Source organism: Xiphophorus couchianus, chromosome 3 (assembly GCF_001444195.1).
Source record: "Xiphophorus couchianus chromosome 3, X_couchianus-1.0, whole genome shotgun sequence".
Lineage (NCBI taxonomy): Eukaryota > Metazoa > Chordata > Actinopteri > Cyprinodontiformes > Poeciliidae > Xiphophorus > Xiphophorus couchianus.
Window position 1 is genome coordinate 13,857,709 of NC_040230.1, and position 16,758 is coordinate 13,874,466.

The 16,758-nt window shown below is 39.6% G+C and overlaps 1 protein-coding gene across 3 annotated transcripts; it reads left to right on the forward strand.

The window, feature by feature from the left end:
* Positions 1-723: 723 nt before the first annotated feature.
* On the forward strand, positions 724-14,541 carry grwd1 (glutamate-rich WD repeat containing 1). Of its 3 annotated transcripts, none has more exons than XM_028012434.1 (12): positions 724-1,262; positions 1,472-1,516; positions 1,610-1,716; positions 1,973-2,044; positions 2,335-2,481; positions 2,667-4,794; positions 4,893-5,010; positions 7,925-8,087; positions 8,804-9,014; positions 10,091-10,236; positions 10,739-10,930; positions 13,802-14,541. In XM_028012434.1, exons 6-12 carry the CDS (start codon positions 4,575-4,577, stop codon positions 14,108-14,110), a joined length of 1,359 nt encoding a protein of 452 aa, XP_027868235.1. In that variant the 5' UTR covers positions 724-1,262; positions 1,472-1,516; positions 1,610-1,716; positions 1,973-2,044; positions 2,335-2,481; positions 2,667-4,574; the 3' UTR covers positions 14,111-14,541. The 3 variants fall into 3 exon arrangements, with proteins under 3 accessions (XP_027868235.1, XP_027868236.1, XP_027868234.1); XM_028012435.1 differs by having other exon boundaries at positions 1,472-1,512; XM_028012433.1 differs by lacking the exon at positions 1,472-1,516.
* The last annotated feature ends 2,217 nt before the right edge of the window (positions 14,542-16,758 follow it).

Sequence of the window (16,758 nt, forward strand, 5' to 3'; positions counted from 1 at the left end):
GTTTCCACTTGATGAGGCCTCCGAGAGTTTTGGAGCGGGGCTTTTTTTGCGTACGGCGGGTTTTGCTGCTGCTCTGTAGTTTCCATTCCCCCTCAGTAGAGCAACCGGTCCACTTTCCTTTGACCTTCAATCAGAAAGAACATAAATAGAAACAAGTTTTTTCCTCCTTCCTTTCAGTAGTAATTAACCTCCTTCATGACACGTCGCTGAAATCCGAAGCAACAGGATGCTGCAGACGACCTGAGGCCTCGCATCAACACGTTATAGACAAGATGTTGACAGCTGTTCACAGTGCTGGACTTCAGTATCAGATGAGGCACATCTGTGAAGCTGCTTTTGATGGCAATGACTGCGAAGAGCTGCTCTACATAGAATGACTTGCATGTTCTGGCAGTGGGGTGTTGCAATCTTGCTTGCCAGATTGACAAGGAATTATTTAAAGCAGAAAGAAAAGCGGCCCATGTGACGATTAATCAGGATGATACTGAATCTGAGGGGAGAAAGACAGGCAGATCTGCAGGCGAAGAGGTGCGGGGGAGACTCCAAATGAGAAACATACGCTCCAACTGCATGACTAAGCCTCCTCAGCCCCTGTTTGGAAGGGGGGGAAGGGGGTGAGGGTGTCAGGGAATGTGGGGAGCGGGGGGGGGGGGGGGGGGGGGGTCAGTCAATAGTGAGGTAAAACGTGTGGCGTGGGAGGGGCCGGGACTTAAAGGGAACAGGGGCAGGCAATCCAGCGTAGCACTTTCACTTTGAGCGGCGCCTGTGTCTGAGTGGAGAACACAAGGAGTGACCAGAGGGAGAGGAGGGTGGCCCGCGTCTCTGCCGCTTTGTCCATTAAGGAACCCAGGAGCTACTGAAATTTAGGAAGATTCAAGGTCTGTAGTGCAAAAAAAAAAAAAAAAAAAGGAGGGGAGACAAAAAAAAAAAAAAGCTCTTGAAAACGAAAGAAGGCTGCAGCCACTCTGGGATTTAGAGGGAAAATCCAAAGTGAAAGAGAATGATGGCTTGTGGAGATTAATGGGTCATATTTTGGAAAGTACCAGAGGAAACCAGAAGAAGAAAATGCACTGAGGGATGTGAGCAAGGGGACTGAACATCGACCGCTAAGAGAGAGGAAAGGCAGAAGCGTGCTCTGTCAGAGACCTCAACAAACCACAGAGGGGGAAACTTTGCCTTTCACAGAGTGACATAGCTGAAGAGTGATTGCTGTCAACAAGAGAAATGGAGAAGTGTCCATTCTTAGAAAGATAAAATGCCAGGTAAGAAATAAGAACATCGTCCAATGATTTACTTTAGCTTTTATTTCTATGTGCGCACTTGTAGAACTTGTAGAGCAGACTATTACCCATGCTTATTCAGGTATTACAGCAGACTGCATGTGTCGCTACAATCTCAGCCACACTAATGTCATACACTTGGAGTTGGTGATACAACCGCAGCTCAGAGTATTTTCGTCTGTTTTCTGCAGAAATGGCTAAATTGACACAGGATATGTTGAAACGTTTCTCTGTAGGTATGCAGCTCGAGAAGATAGAAACCACAGAAAGTTTCCACCTATTATCTGAATGTCATCTGCTCCTCTCATCCTCACTCATGTGTCAAACAGGTCTACTTTTGCTGCTGCTCTTCATCGTCCAATGTGGTGGATGTGACTTTGACCTGAAGGGTGTTAGAAACATAAAGGCAACAATCGATTCTAATCCAAATGGATTTGTAAGTCTTTACTTTTTTTTAAATCAACACCTTCGAGGATGTGATGTAATGATGTGAAGGAATAGAAAATAGCATCTTGTCAGATAATTCAGACTAAGCATATCAGGTCAGAGAGGGAAATCAAACTATGTCATGCTTTGCATTTTTTAGTCACCTTGTAGATTTGTAACAATTACAAAAGATATGCCTCACTTTATCAACTTCAGCACAAAGCTAAATCAGTTCTGATCTTTGTTTTTACTTCTCTCTCCTCCAGCGGTCTGTGTTCCCTAAAGATTATCGTGTAGTCCACCATTACACTCGAAGCATGCTGTGTGAGACCGAGCCGGTGAGTTTAGTTATCAGTTATCAGAGTCTCACATGTCATAAAACTGCTTGTGCCTTTTATAGAAATCAACCTCCTCTTTTGGGATAATGTTTGACTCCATAACCTGGATAATTATTACCTTTCTCCCTCACTCATTTACAGATCTTAGGAAAGAAAAAAAAAAAAAGAGTTTGTGAACAGATTGCTACAGCAGGTGCTCTCTAGTGTCACTTGCACTCGAGTGCCACTGATGTGGTTCTTGTGGTGATCCGTCATGTGTTGTGCATGCTAACTCTGAGGTCTCCCTGCAGTGTTGCGTGTTCTCGGCAGCAGTGGTTCTCGTAGAGTCCTGGCATGTGCTCCTCACAAACCTCTGGGATCAGCATCTCAATTACACCTTCATCTTAGAGCTGAAGCAGACACTGGATAGAATTGTTGAAAAGAACAAAAATATAGAGGTAGGATTTTTAGTCTTTGCAATAAAAAAAGAGAAGGATATCTGTTAATTTTCTGACTTATTAAATTTTATGAATTTTGTAAACTATAGTAGTTGGAGCTATACGTATCACAGCTTTTACAACTTGACTTGAGTTGTTTCTCTGATAATTCTGCAGCCTCTAATTGCGTCATTTCCTCTTCTCAGAGTTTCAAGGAGGAGACGGATTTCAAGCCGTACCCATTATTGTCTTCCTCGCCAGAAGAACTATTAAATCTAACGTCAGAACTTTTTGCTCGGTGGCTCAAGGTGGGTTGCTCACCTTCAATTGAAACTTGTTTCCCACCCACGTTGCCCCCGTTTTTTGAAAGGAGGGACTACGGTCCGGTGAGGGGCAAACTATTGACCACTCGAGCCATCAGACGCGAGGAAGACCAGCCTGAAAAAAGGGTAGACAATAAACCTCCATCGTCCTGTGGAAGATCTCGATCCCGGCCCTGTCCTGCAGCTTTCTGGAGCCCCTTGTTATTGTTGTTGTTATTTGGACTCTACTGGTAGCAACTTTTTTTTTTATTGCACAATAATGAAACCTTTACCTGGCACTGAATGAATTATTTTTGAGTTTTGATGCAGTAAGCTTTGCTAAAATGAAGTGATATGCACAAGCTGAATTAAATGCCAAAAGTCAGCTAACTTTGCTCTTGTTATATCAAGTATATATTAAACCTTATAGTCACTCTCTTGGTTGAAAAAAAGCCACAAGCTCCAGCTAATTGTGCTTTCCTTGCTAACAAGAGATCCAAACTGAGCTAGTCGGTGCACATAAGCCATTCTCTGTGGTTGCCTCACTGTTTACAAATGAATGTTGTGAGAATTTATTCCTGTAAGTAAATGTAAGTTAAAGACTTTTAGGTATAGTAGCATTTGGTTTAAATTAGAGTGATCCAGTAACTTATATTTATTATTACGGTTCTTTTGTTGTTTGTCTAAGTTGGAAGAGTGCATTAACTCTAGTGAATGAGCTGAAAATCTGAGGGCAATAGTTTAGCATTTATCAGACAGTAAATGTTGCTGCATGGATTAATGCTCTGTTACTGAAACAGTAAAATGCTTCTTTTCATACCTTTGATTTTATCCATGTCTTTGAGTTCTTTTTGTTGCTTAATTTGAACAAAGTAGTCATTAAGTTACTTTTTGTTCATGCGAGATTACTCGGATGCTTTGGTGGTCCCTTCAGCGTTGAGATGCTTTTGTTTATGCCCCTGGATTCCTTTATCTATTCATGTGAGGTGAACTGTGATATGTCGGGTGAAAGCAAAAAAAAAATTCAAAGATAAGCTGCAGACGGGCCGGGGGGGGGGGAGGAATGCATCGCTGCCGCTTGGCTTCTGTCTGAAACTATAAGAGGAATAAAAGTGAAATCTTTACGCTAGCACTTGCCTCTGCTTGCACCCACACCCAGACATGTAATGTGTACCATTGTCCTTGCTGTCGCCATGGAAGCGCCGTGTTTTGCATGTTCCTTGTTTACACTGAATTTGTGTCAAGATTTTTGCAAGGAGAAACAAACATGTTTGTACAAATGGGGACGGAAACACTTCCATTTTAATACGTGAACTGCTTCGTTGTACCTGTTCCAGTCTGACGCATAAATATTTTAAGACGTCTGCCCGTCTGGAGGGATAAGTCCTGGTTTCCAGTCTGTGACAGGGGGGTACTAATGTCTGGAGGTTTCATAATTCCCGTAAATAGGCTTAACTGTGATTCACTGAAACCTTGTCTTGGGTGGGTCACCGAATACAGATAACCCCACTAAAAAAAAATAAAGAAAGAAAAGAAAGCACACATATACATAGGGGGGGGGGGAGTTCTGGAGAGGTCAGGTTGACCATGCACAATACAGCCAACAGTCTGGTGTCATGTTTTCGAGAGAAATCTTTCAAAGACTGCTTTTTCCTGGCAGCGGGGAGCCAAGCGCCAAAGAGGCCAGCTGAATTCCCGTAAACAGGGTGGGAGAGAGAGAAAGAGGGGAGAGAAGGAGGAGGAGGAGGAAGAGGAAGGGGGAGGACGCTCAAACCACGTGGTCGCTCCATAGACCGGAAGTGCCCTTCCAAGATGTCTGCGCCCGATGAGCACGCGTTAAACCGAGAAGGAGAAGGCGAGATGGCAGAGATGGAGGAAGAGGAGGAGGACGAAGGGGTAGAGATGGAAGACGAAGAAGCGGACGGAGACGGGGGAAAGAAGGTGTACGTCCCCGGGATCGAGCCGCTTCAGCCCGGAGAGGAGCTGGAGATGGACCGCTCTGCGTACCGCGTGTACCACGAGTGCCAAACAGGCGAGTTCAGACCCGGCCTGCTGAATGTGCTGCTCAAGCCAAGACTGCAGGAGCTCAAACCCAGATCTAAGGGTTTCCTTTTTTGACTCTTCGTTCAGGTGCTCCGTGCCTGAGCTTCGACGTGATGAAGGATGGAGACGGAGACGGCAGGCAGCAGTTCCCCCTGTCCATGCTGCTGTGCGCGGGCACGCAGGCGGAAACAGCCTTGCAAAACAGGTACAACACACCTGCTGCTCACTTTTATATTATTGCTTTAGAGCTTCCAGATTACTATTGCACATTTATGTTACAAACAAAACAAAGGGGAAATAATTTGCAAACTAAAATACCAGACTTTATTTGTTCTGGTGAGTGTTTTGTAGTTTTAGTTCAGGTTATTGAGAACAAGTTTTTTTTACACTCTGTAATAAACAATTAATCGCATTAAATTAATCTCTATGATTTCATATCGATGATTAGTATTTTCTTAAGACCAATTTTGTTCGCACACACTTCGTAATCCACGTTATTTATTGTGTGTAGTTGTGTTTTATTTGGAATATTTAAGATATCTTCTGCTTCCAGTGTTCAGTACAAAATTAAAGGTTAACAGTCTTTGAGAGGGCGAACTTGCCTTATTATGTCATTACCAATATATTACTTGAAAATGGTCTCAAAACAACAATGTTATTGTTTACTGCAATCATTTTGGGGACAATTTATCATTATTTTAATCATTATTAACATTTGTTATCGGGCCTGTTGCAGTAATCAATAAATTAATTAACCGCTGGAGATGGGCACCAGGGATGGATGGATGTGATCAATTAAAATGAGTTCAATAATATCCATTCGCCTGGTTTATCATTTGTCTCTTTTCTATTTTTCTCCTTCTACCAAAACCTGGATGATGAAAGTCTTCAATCTGGTGCTTTGGTTTGTTTGAGATTTTGCTTGTAGAGACTTCAAAATAAATGTTATTAGTCGTTTTTATTGTTTTGTTTATTTTGGATATTTAAAATGTCTTCCAGTTCCAGGGTTAAATGTTCATTAGAATTTAAAGTTTGTCGATCTTTGAGATTGTGGTCTTGCTTTATTATGCCACTGTCATTTTATTAGTTGTAAATATAAAGGCAACAATCTTGCTGTTTATGGCAATAACGTCTGGGACAACAAGATTTGTTATTGTGGCAGGTTTAGTGAAAAGCCTTGTTATAATATTTTCTCACAAGTTGGGACGCATTTAGCTGCATTTCTCCTCTCATTTTCACATAATCACTAGTCAAACTGTCTTCCATCTTGATTGCTTCAGTTGATTTACTGCAGTTAAGGTGACCGTAGCATTTTAAATTCACATTAATGCATCACAATGAACGGGAGCTTAGCTTAAATTAATCTGTGTGTCCTCACAGAAGCACTAGTTGCATTGATCAGTGTTGCTTTGTTTCCAGTCCATCTGCGATACTATCAACAACTTTTTAAAGCTGCAGGTAGTATTTGTCTTAACAATTTGCTCTTTTTTTGTTGAGGAGGAAAGAGTGGGAAGAGAGTCTCAAGAGACAACAGAAATGTTACATCTGCTCATGTGTTTTATCCAGCTGACCTGATCCAGCCTTGTTCCTGTGTTGGGACATAGACATGGCAAAGGATTCTCTATGCTTGTTTAGTTGAGCGGAAAGCAAATGTTTACATGAAGTTAACAGGACTGGTTGTAGTTTTAGTACGCACTTAAAAAATAAATTACATGTTTGCTTAGACTCCAAGTCAGTTGTTTACTCTTTTCTCAGACAGATTGAAGCTAAATCCGTAAAACTGTTGTTTTGTTAAATGTGCAGACATGTGCTTGTGCAGCTTTTCACCAGATTACTGAAGTTTGATGTATCTGTGTTAGATTTTTTGTCTTAAGCCTATTCATTGTGAAATTTGTTGCATAAGCTCGTTTCTTTGTTCCTTTGCATTCTTGCACATTTTGTTGCAATCCAACCACAAAACCTTTAACGTGATAGACCACAATATGAATATAAAACATATAAAACAGTTCATATTCATATTGTACAGTGCCTTTAAATAATATGTCTTACTGTTTTAACAGCTCAATGATCAACAAAGCTAGGCTTTTTTGACAAAACAAATTATAAATAGCATTTATTTTATGTTACATGTTATTTAATAGCCTTTTTTTTACATTAAAGTATTTTTATTGTATTTTTATTTATTTTTTTCTCAGGAAAGCCAAGTGATGATTGTGATTGATTTTGTAAAACATCCAAGGGGATGAATACTTTTTAAAGGCTCTGAATATGTTCAGGTTTGAAGTTACTGCAGAAATGCATTTTATTTTTCTCTCTTAACCAGTAATTAACCTAAATTATTGATTTATTGAACATTTGTCAAGTCATAGTTGTAATCACTCCATACCAATTATTCTCTTTTGCGACCTATTATTGGAAGATTTTGTATGTTTTGTGTTTTTCTTGTCACAATAATGAAGTGTCCCCATGACAAAATAGGAGGAAAATATCCATAAATAATATAAATGAAGTAAATAATTGTTGAGCTTTATGTCTATATTTGCGTCCGAAGTAACTGAAAAGAAATTAAAAAATAGAAATTTAATACATTTTTATACATTTTTATTCAACTTTTGAGAAGGAATAAAAGGAAAAGGAAGTGTTATACTCACTAATCTTAAATTGCATTTGTATATTTACCCCTTTACTCTGAAAACCGGAATAAAATCCAACCTATTGTGTTAAGAAGTCACCTTATTAATAAACTAAACACTCCTCCTGTGATTATTTTAAGCTCAGTAAGAGACGTCTGTTGAACTAACGCATCAGTAAATCTCTGAACAGTTCCTCTTGGCTCTGTTTCATATTGTGAAATATTATTTTTATGACTCAGCCCTTACATTGATGAATGCTTGTCAGTGGTAAAAACAGACATTACACCCAGATAAAAGCAGACTTGTTCATGCGAATTTCAGGTTATCTCTTGTGTAAATCCTTTACCTGCCAGTCAGGATTTAACTGAAAATCTGTCAGAACTTGAATAAAAATCGAGTCCGTTAGAAGGTGGTGGGTGGCTTTTACTTTCACTCTCAAGCTCCTCCGTGTTCACCTTTCTGGCGAATGTGCTCCTCTCGCTGCAGACTTCTGGTGATGCGCATGCACAACCTTCATGGAACAGAGAAGGAAAACGAAGAGGAGGAAAGCAGCGATGAGGAAAGCGATGAAGAGGAGGAGGAAGAGGATAAGAAGCCACAGCTGGAGCTGGCCATGATGCCTCACTATGGAGGGATTAACAGAGTTAGAGTAAGTCTGTCATTTTTTATGTAAGCAAATTATAATTGGGGCACAAATCTTTTTAAAGGAGAACTAATTTGCTTTATTTAACAGGTTAGTAGGCAGGTCTGTAGGCTCTACAAAATATGTTTTTTACATTTTTTGCACATAATCATTCTTCAGTAATGAGATTTTTGTTTGGTCAGTTCTGCCTAATTTGAACTCCTTTCAGAATGAGCCATTTTAGGGCTTCTTGTAACTTTAAATCCAATTTAGCTGCTGCTGGCGATGCCCTCAAACTCAACATTTACCCTCTCACGTGAAAATGGCTGCAATAAATACACAGTTATACAATCCTACATCTTCGAAAAGCAGACGCAGAGCCTCCTGCGCAACCAGCAAGTGCTTTCTGAATGGTAAGTCAACAGCAAATCACTTGTCTTTTCCAGCTGCCATTGTACAGCCCAGCGGTAAAACCAGCTAACCTGACATGCTGGTGCTCCATTTGGGTTGCTAGGTAACGCCACAGCATGACTTGACCATTGGAAGGTTTTTAAAATGGCTCATTTTTCACACAACCAAAAACATAAACTTATTTTGTAAAAACACAAGAAGGATTTTATTTATTTCTTGTTGTTTTTAAAGTTCTTGAGCTGTTTTTAGAAGCATTTGAAACCCAAATGGAAGTATAAAAAATTTGAATTATAACAGGCCCCCTTTAATGACTGATTGAATTGATTTTCCAGGTGACCCAGTGTGGCGAGCTCCCATTGGCTGCAGTGTGGTCGGACAAGGGACAGGTAGAGATATTCGACCTTCGCCCTCAGCTGGAGGCCGTCCACAGTTCTGCTGCCATGGCAACGTTCGTCCAGCAGCAGAAAGAAGCTACACCACTGTTCAGCTTCTCAGGACACATGAGTGAAGGCTTTGCAATTGATTGGTCCCCTAAAGTCCCAGGTGAGTCAAACTTCCTCCTGTAGACAGGAGGAAGGAAAAAAAAAACAAGAATTTTTGCTGCAGGCCAAAAATAACAAAGACTTCGGCTATAATTGAGCTGGATTTCACGCTGTGATCCTGTTCAGAGGGAAAACTGGTAACCAAATCCAAGCATGAATCCAGGATGTAGAAACATTAAAATGACAGAAAAGTAAAAAAGAAAAAAGGGTTTTCAGTTGAGTTGAATGTTCACAAAGTTAAATATGGATAACATTTGAAATGGAGGAAATGTAAGAGTGTCACTAAGCTGAAGATTTTAAAATGTGGCAGGAAATGATCCCTGGTTGATTTGGTTCCTTTGGTTTTTAATAGAACGGTGCATCTTTTCCAGAGAAACTTGGATAATCTAAGAATGCAAATTCAAAAGCGCTATTTAAAGGAACATAAGTTTCTGCATAGATACTAAATACTGCTGTCGGTCAGCCCTACTTGATGATCAATAAGTACAGGACCTTGCAAAAGCATTCACACTTTCTTTTTTATTTTTAATTTTAATGTGATTCCAGGAGGATTTCTGCAGGTGTCTCTTTCTGGATTCTTATGTCTCTAAAATGAGATTTTAGGGTTTGCTTTGCAGCACGTTAAGTAGAGCTCTAACCTTCTGTGAGTTTCACAAGCCTAAACGATTGTGTAATAATTGATCAGTTTAATAACTTTCTATAAAGGAGATATCAAAGTTTAAGTGGAATATACTTTTTTGTTGTTATCCCTTTTGGTCTCCAGTTAATTAAAGGCATACTGGACATGATAGGATATATATAAAAATAAAATACGCTAAATTACCCGGCTCATCCCGAGTTATTTTTAGTGTCTTTCAAAATCTGAGAACCTAAACTGATTTCATTAAAGAATCAAACTGAAACACTTTATTAAAGTGAAATTTCAGGATAATATATTTAATTTTGATCACTAAATGTGCAGCAGAATGAAGGGAAGTTTATCTTAAAGCCTAATATTTTTATCCAGTCTACCAGAACTATATAAAAAAAACATAAAGACTAGATTTTTAATGGATTCTCCTGCGTTTTCCTCACCAGGTCGCCTCGTCAGCGGCGACTGCAGAAAGAACATCCACGTGTGGGAGCCTCGCGAGGGTGGAGCCTCGTGGCAGATCGACCAGAGACCTTTCAGCTCCCACAGCCAGTCGGTGGAGGATCTGCAGTGGTCTCCCACCGAAGCCACAGTATGTGCAATTATCAAGACACTGCGGGTCACACTCACGGGGCTGGATGCTTCTTCTCTTCCTCCTCCTCTCCGATGAAAGGAGTGAAGGCTTTGAGTTGACGATGAGTAAACGAATGCTTTGATTAGACATGCATTAATGACGTCACGTTGAGCTCACCTGCTCTGTGCTCTGCAGGTTTTTGGTTGTGGGAAACACAAAAAACAAACAAAACGCAAGGCGTGTCGAGCGAAATCACTGAGTGGATGAAGGAATGTAAAGGAGCACCTGGCGCGCTGCAATTGTGTCGCAACACAAGGTTGCAGCTAAAATTGAAACTGTCCCCATCTTGTTTGAGGTTTGGGAGTGAGCAGCTTGCAAATTGAGGCTGGCTTGAGCCTTTTGCCAAAAAGAAGAAGAAGAAAAAAAAGAACAGTAGTTGCTTTGTTTCAGACTTGGTTTATGTTGTATGTGATTCACTGTTGAGGTTTAAGCAGTTGAAACATTTTATTTCTTCCTCTAGGTTTTTGCGTCTTGCTCTGTTGATCAGTCCATCCGTATCTGGGATATCCGCGCCCCACCAAACTCGATGCTCTCAGCCAACGAGGCTCATTCGTCGGACATCAACGTAATCAGCTGGAACAGGAGCGAGCCGTTCCTGCTGTCAGGAGGGGACGACGGGCTCCTGAAGGTCTGGGACCTGCGACAGTTTAAGGTGGGAACCAACACCAGTTTACTCAGAAAGATCTCAATACCTTAGAATAACTTATAAACCTGAATTTATTTCTGTAATTAAATTTGAGAAGTAATACTTCTATATTTCAGTGACTTTAAGTACAGATTAATATACAGTACAGACCAAAAGTTTGGACACACCTTTTAATTCAGTGAGTTTCCTTTATTTTCATGACTATTGACATTGCAGATTTACAATGAAGGCATCAAAACTATGAATAACACATGTGGAAATATGCACTAAACAAAAAAGTGTAAAACAACTGAAAATACCCCTTATATTCTAGTTTCTTCAAAGTAGCAACCTTTTGCTGTGATTACTGCTTTGCACACACTCTGCATTTTCTTGATGAGCTTCTAGAGGTAGTCACCTGAAATGGTTTTCACTTCATAGGTGTTGCCCTGTCAGGTTAAAAAGTGGAATTTCTTGCCTTATAAATAGTCATGAAAATAAAGAAAACCCATTGAATTAGAAGGTGTGTCCAAACTTTTGGTCTGTACTGTATTTCAAGTGTTCATTTCTTTACCTTTGGATGATTATGGCTTACAGCTGATTAAATTCAAAATTCTCAGACAATTAGATTATTACACAAGACCAATTAAAGTATTTTCTACAGAAAAGCTGACTGACTGGAAACTATGTCCACGTTTGCTGGTCCATAAATCACAGTGATGTCATGATCACTGAAGCAGGTGTTGGTACGTGGGCACAATAAAAAATTTTCTGGACGATAAATTGTTCAAGAAATTATTGCAATAAATGATTATATTGTTGTTTGGAGACCATTGTCACGTAATATATTGATTATAGCATAATACTGCAAGTTAATGACCCATGATTTTGTACAAAACACTTAAAAGACTTCTTAGATATCCCAAATAAAACACATCTAAAAGCAATAAGTAAAATAGAAATAAAAGCCATGCAACAACCAAAACCAAAAATACAGTAGATTGTGAAGTCTCTGTAAACAAAATTATTGAGCTCGTTTTCATTTGTCATGCGATTAATTGCTTATTGCGTCAGGCTTAATGTGGGCAGGTTCCAAGTCCTGCTGAAAAATGACATCAGCGCCTCCATAAAGCTTCTCTGCAGAGGGGAGCATGAGGTGCTCTGAAGTGTCCTGGTAGACGGCTTTTGTTGGAGTTCATTCATTTTTGTCTCTGTGCTCCACCAGGTCCGTTAACCAGTTTCAGAACCCGACCAGAATCCCTGAGTTTCTAAATTAGCTTCAGAAATAATGAGATTTGGTTATATATGTATAAAACAGGCTTTAATGCCGAAAAATGATCAAATGTTACAAGCCATACATGTCATACAAAAGGAACAGATACAGAGTTACATTCACCGTTCAGCGCTGGGGCCAAACTTACCTTATGGATGAAACCAAGTTAGGCAAAGACTGTAGCGCATGTTTAGCTTTTTATTCTTCTCTGCAATCTGTGCCCTTCCTAAAGGGTAGTCTAATCAGTTTCAGTCTGTTTACATATGACTCCCGGCAGTCCCACATAAACATGGTTAAGTAAGTTGCAGTGTGTGCGTGTACGCAGTTAAAAGAGGCTACAAGAGATAGAGGAAAAGATAGAATCTACAACACTTTAAACTTGATAAATCTCAGTGGAGCAACACCAGCAGCTCCCCAGGTCATCGCTTACTGTGGAAACTTCAAACTGGACTTTAAGCTGTGTGGATTTTGAGCTTCTCCACTGTTTTTCCAGTGGAGAAGCTCTGGACTGTGATTTCCAAATGAAATTCAAACATAATATTTATCTGAAGACTGGCTCCTGAATGGGTTTGCTTCATAATGTCATCCAGGCTGCAGTTATCCTTGTTGCTTTTCCACCTTTTGCGCTACTTTTTCCTTAAACTAAACGTTCTGTTAATATGCAGCTTCTTCAGCAAATAACTTTGGTATCAATGACTTCCTGCAAGACAAGCAGCTGCAGGTCATTTCATGCCCATTAAATGACATTTCTCTGTTAAATTTCCTGTTTGGTGAGTTTCATTGATTGCAATTTTCATATTTGAAAGAAACTAAAAACTAAATTGAGTTTATTCACTAGCTGTGAGCCATGATCAGTAAAACGGACAGAAACCAGGAATTTACAACAGCCTCCTGCTTTTTAACTGAATTACTGAAGTAAATAAACTTTCCAATTACTCCTGTATACGTCAGACAATTCCCACTGAGACTTGAGGAAATTTCTATCATTGCTACATGAAAAACAATGTTTATAGGTTTGTGTGTTGCATCAGATTGTCTGCAGCCTTATTATTTATCCAGCTTGAACTAACCGCAGACCTTTGTTCCATTTTACACAACTTTACAACAATAATTAAGATGATTATTACCGCCCTCCTTTTAATCCGTGTGGAAACGCACTGAGCTGCAGTTCCAGGAGTCAAACAAAACCATTAATGCTGCCACAAAAACAAAGTTAACATGCATATGGCCAAATGTGGACATATAAAATGTATGGGTGCACCAATTCATCTGCCCCAATTTCCTTAATTAAGGGTGATTGGTGGTCGGCCGATACTTGCATGTAAAGCTGATCTTTTCCCAGAATCTTATGTACCTCAGCAAAAGTCTAAAAATTGGCCTCTGTCCTCTTCTGCTCTGCAGTGAGAGGTTCGACTGACAGACCGGACCACCAGGTCACATCTGCACATTTGCAGTTAACAATAGTCGCCCCACTGTTACCAAATCAGCGACTTTCTTGCTATATTTAGTGACATTTCAGGCAAAAAAAAATTGGTATCGGCCAAATTCAGAATCAGGAGGTCAAGCTTTTTAAAGAGCGGTAATAAAATGGCCGTCCCACATTAACCTGGGTCTTTAATCTGCAGACGGGTCGTCCGGTGGCCAGCTTCAAGCAGCACTGCGGCCCCATCACGTCCGTGGAGTGGAGCCCAGGGGACTCGAGCGTGTTCGCCGCCTCCGGGGCGGACGACGTCGTCAGCCAGTGGGACCTCTCCGTGGAGTCCTGCGACGTGGGTGCCAGGGTGGAGGGGGTGAAGGATCTGCCCCCGCAGCTGCTGTTCCTGCACCAGGGTCAGTCGGAGATCAAGGAGATCCACTGGCACCCGCAGATGCCCGGAGTGATGATCTCCACGGCCCTGTCAGGGTTTAACGTCTTCAGGACTATATCTGTGTAGGGCATGGATGTGTGTGTGTGTGTTTTGTATTTAGTCGTAAATATGTGAATGGAGCTTGTAATAATGTACATAACATGGCTATGTAAGTAAGAACTCTATTTCTGACATTTACTGGCAGAGAAAAGCGCATAATGAATTTTCTGTATGTTCTACAGATGTGCAAACCGTTTTAGACATTTCCTCTTGCATGCTAACAATAAACAGTTTAAATTCTGATCTGCTTTGTTTCTACTCTTAAATAAAAATTTACTTCATGCTAAAAAGGATTCATAGTATAATTAGATGAGAAGAAATTAGTCAATTTGCCTCATCAGTGATTGGCATAATCTAGCAGAAAAATATTTTATCGGGATTTTAGTGGCTAGACCAACGCACAGTAGTGTGTTTGGTTAATCTTTTGGGGGTTTTGTAATACTTAATTCAAATTATACGAAATAATAAGATAGACTACCACAATTATGCCGATGACACACAGCTATACATTAGTCTTTCACCAGGAGATTACAGTCAGGTTCAAATACTCACTAAATGTATCGAGCAGATTAATGTCTGGATGGGCCAAAATTTTCTCCAACTAAATAAAAATAAAACTGAAATATTAGTGTTTGGACCAAAAGAGCATAGATTAAATATAATCACCCACCTTCAGTCCATTGGATTAAAATGCTCTGATGAAGCTAAGAATCTGGGGGTGATCATGGATCCTGATCTGAACTTTAATAACCACATCAAATCTATCATAAAAACATCATACTACCATCTAAAAAATATTGCTACATGCCTTTGTTTTTAGTAGACTTGATTACTGCAATGGAATTTTTACTGGATTATCAAATAAAGCAATAGGACCGCTCCAGCTTCTCCAGAATGCTGCTGCAAGAGTCCTAACTAAAACAAAAAGAGATCAGCATATCAGTCCAGTTCTAAGATCCCTGCACTGGCTGCCTGTTGCTCCGAAGAATAGAATTTAAAATCTCCTTAATGGTTTACAAAGCACTTCATAATAGAAACCCAGACTACATTTCTGATCTTCTTCAACCATATGTACCACTCAGACCTTTAAGATCATCAGAATCAAACCTTCTAACTATTCCGAGTCAGAACTAAACACAGTGAAGCAGCTTTTCGTTTTTATGCTCCAACACTCTGGAATAAGCTTCCTGCTCATTGTAAGACTGCCCCTACCTTGAGTTTATTTAAAACAAGGTTAAAAACCTTCTTATTTGACGTTGCCTATTCTTAAATTTTTGGTTTTTTTAACTATATTCAAAATTGTAATATTTATTTTGTTTATTTTTAATCTGCTTGATTTTTAATTTAATTTTATTATTATCTTCTTGTCGTATGTTGTTTTTAACTTTTTTGTACAAGCACTTTGAATTGTCTTTGGCTGAAAGGTGCTATATAAATAAAGTTGCCTTGCCTTAAATATTTGAATTCAGTCAATACTTTGCAGAACCAGGTTTTGCTGTAATTACAGCTGCTCGGATTGGCTGCTTTTCACATCTAGTGATTTAGTCTTTTGCTAATTCTTTGCAAACTACCTCATTTGCAGTAAGATTGTGGAGCTGAATGATTGGTATGCTTTCATAAACATAGATTTTCAAACCATTTCATAAAGTATAATTTTATCTAAACCGTCTCACTGCCATTATTCTACATGAAGGTGAATCTCCCCCCAGTTTCAAGTCTATAGAAGAGTTTTCTCTGGGCATATATCATATTTATCTCCATATAGAAAGTCATAATCTCTGATCAGATGAAGAAATTTATGCCCATGTCATAATTCTGCCACCACCATGTTTTACGGTTAGTTCAGGGTCATGTGTACTGTTAGTTTTTCTCTAAACATACAGTTTATTGTTCTCATCTGATCACTTTCTTCCACATTTGCTCAGAATCTTCCGTCTTTTTCTCTCTCAGTAATGTCTTTCTAGTTGCCATTTTTCCACAGAGGTCAGATTTGCATCGTGCACAATTAATGGTTGTCCTGTAACCACGGAGCTCAGCTACCTTTACAAATCCAGGGAGCCATTTCTGTCCTAGCTTTTAATAACATTTGTATAGAGCCACTAAATCAGCATAGCCTTGAAGTTTACGTTTGAAGCTTGTCTGTTTTATGGTCATATTAAAGAACTATTTTATTTGCAGGAGTTCAAAGAAAAACCTTGAAGCATAAATACTTGTCCTGCACTGTGGTAAACAGAATTTAAAAGGATTTTGGTTGATTAAAAAAAACACAGAAGGAAAATGAATTATTGCACTATGGGTTATTTTGTTGTAGAAACTTTATGCAGATATATTTAGAAAATTGGTTAAAAAAAAACCCCTTTGTCTCCAGGCCCTCGGTTGCAGACTTGTGTTAACAGATTCTCCAACCAGAGCTGTGGCTCTCTGCAGCTCATCCATGGTTACCATTAATTTCCAGTTGGGCCCTGTTTTTATTTTGTAATGTTGCATTAAACAGAGCTCTGAGAGATTTGTAGAGTGTTGTTTTCTAACCTAACTGCTTTAAACGTCTCCATAACATTCTGCCTGACCCATCTGCTGTGTTTGTTCTCTAAAGAAACCTTGAGATCTTCACAAAACGGCTGGATTTGTGTTGGGATTAAACTGGACACCGTTGGAGTGCTTAACAACTTCTGAGG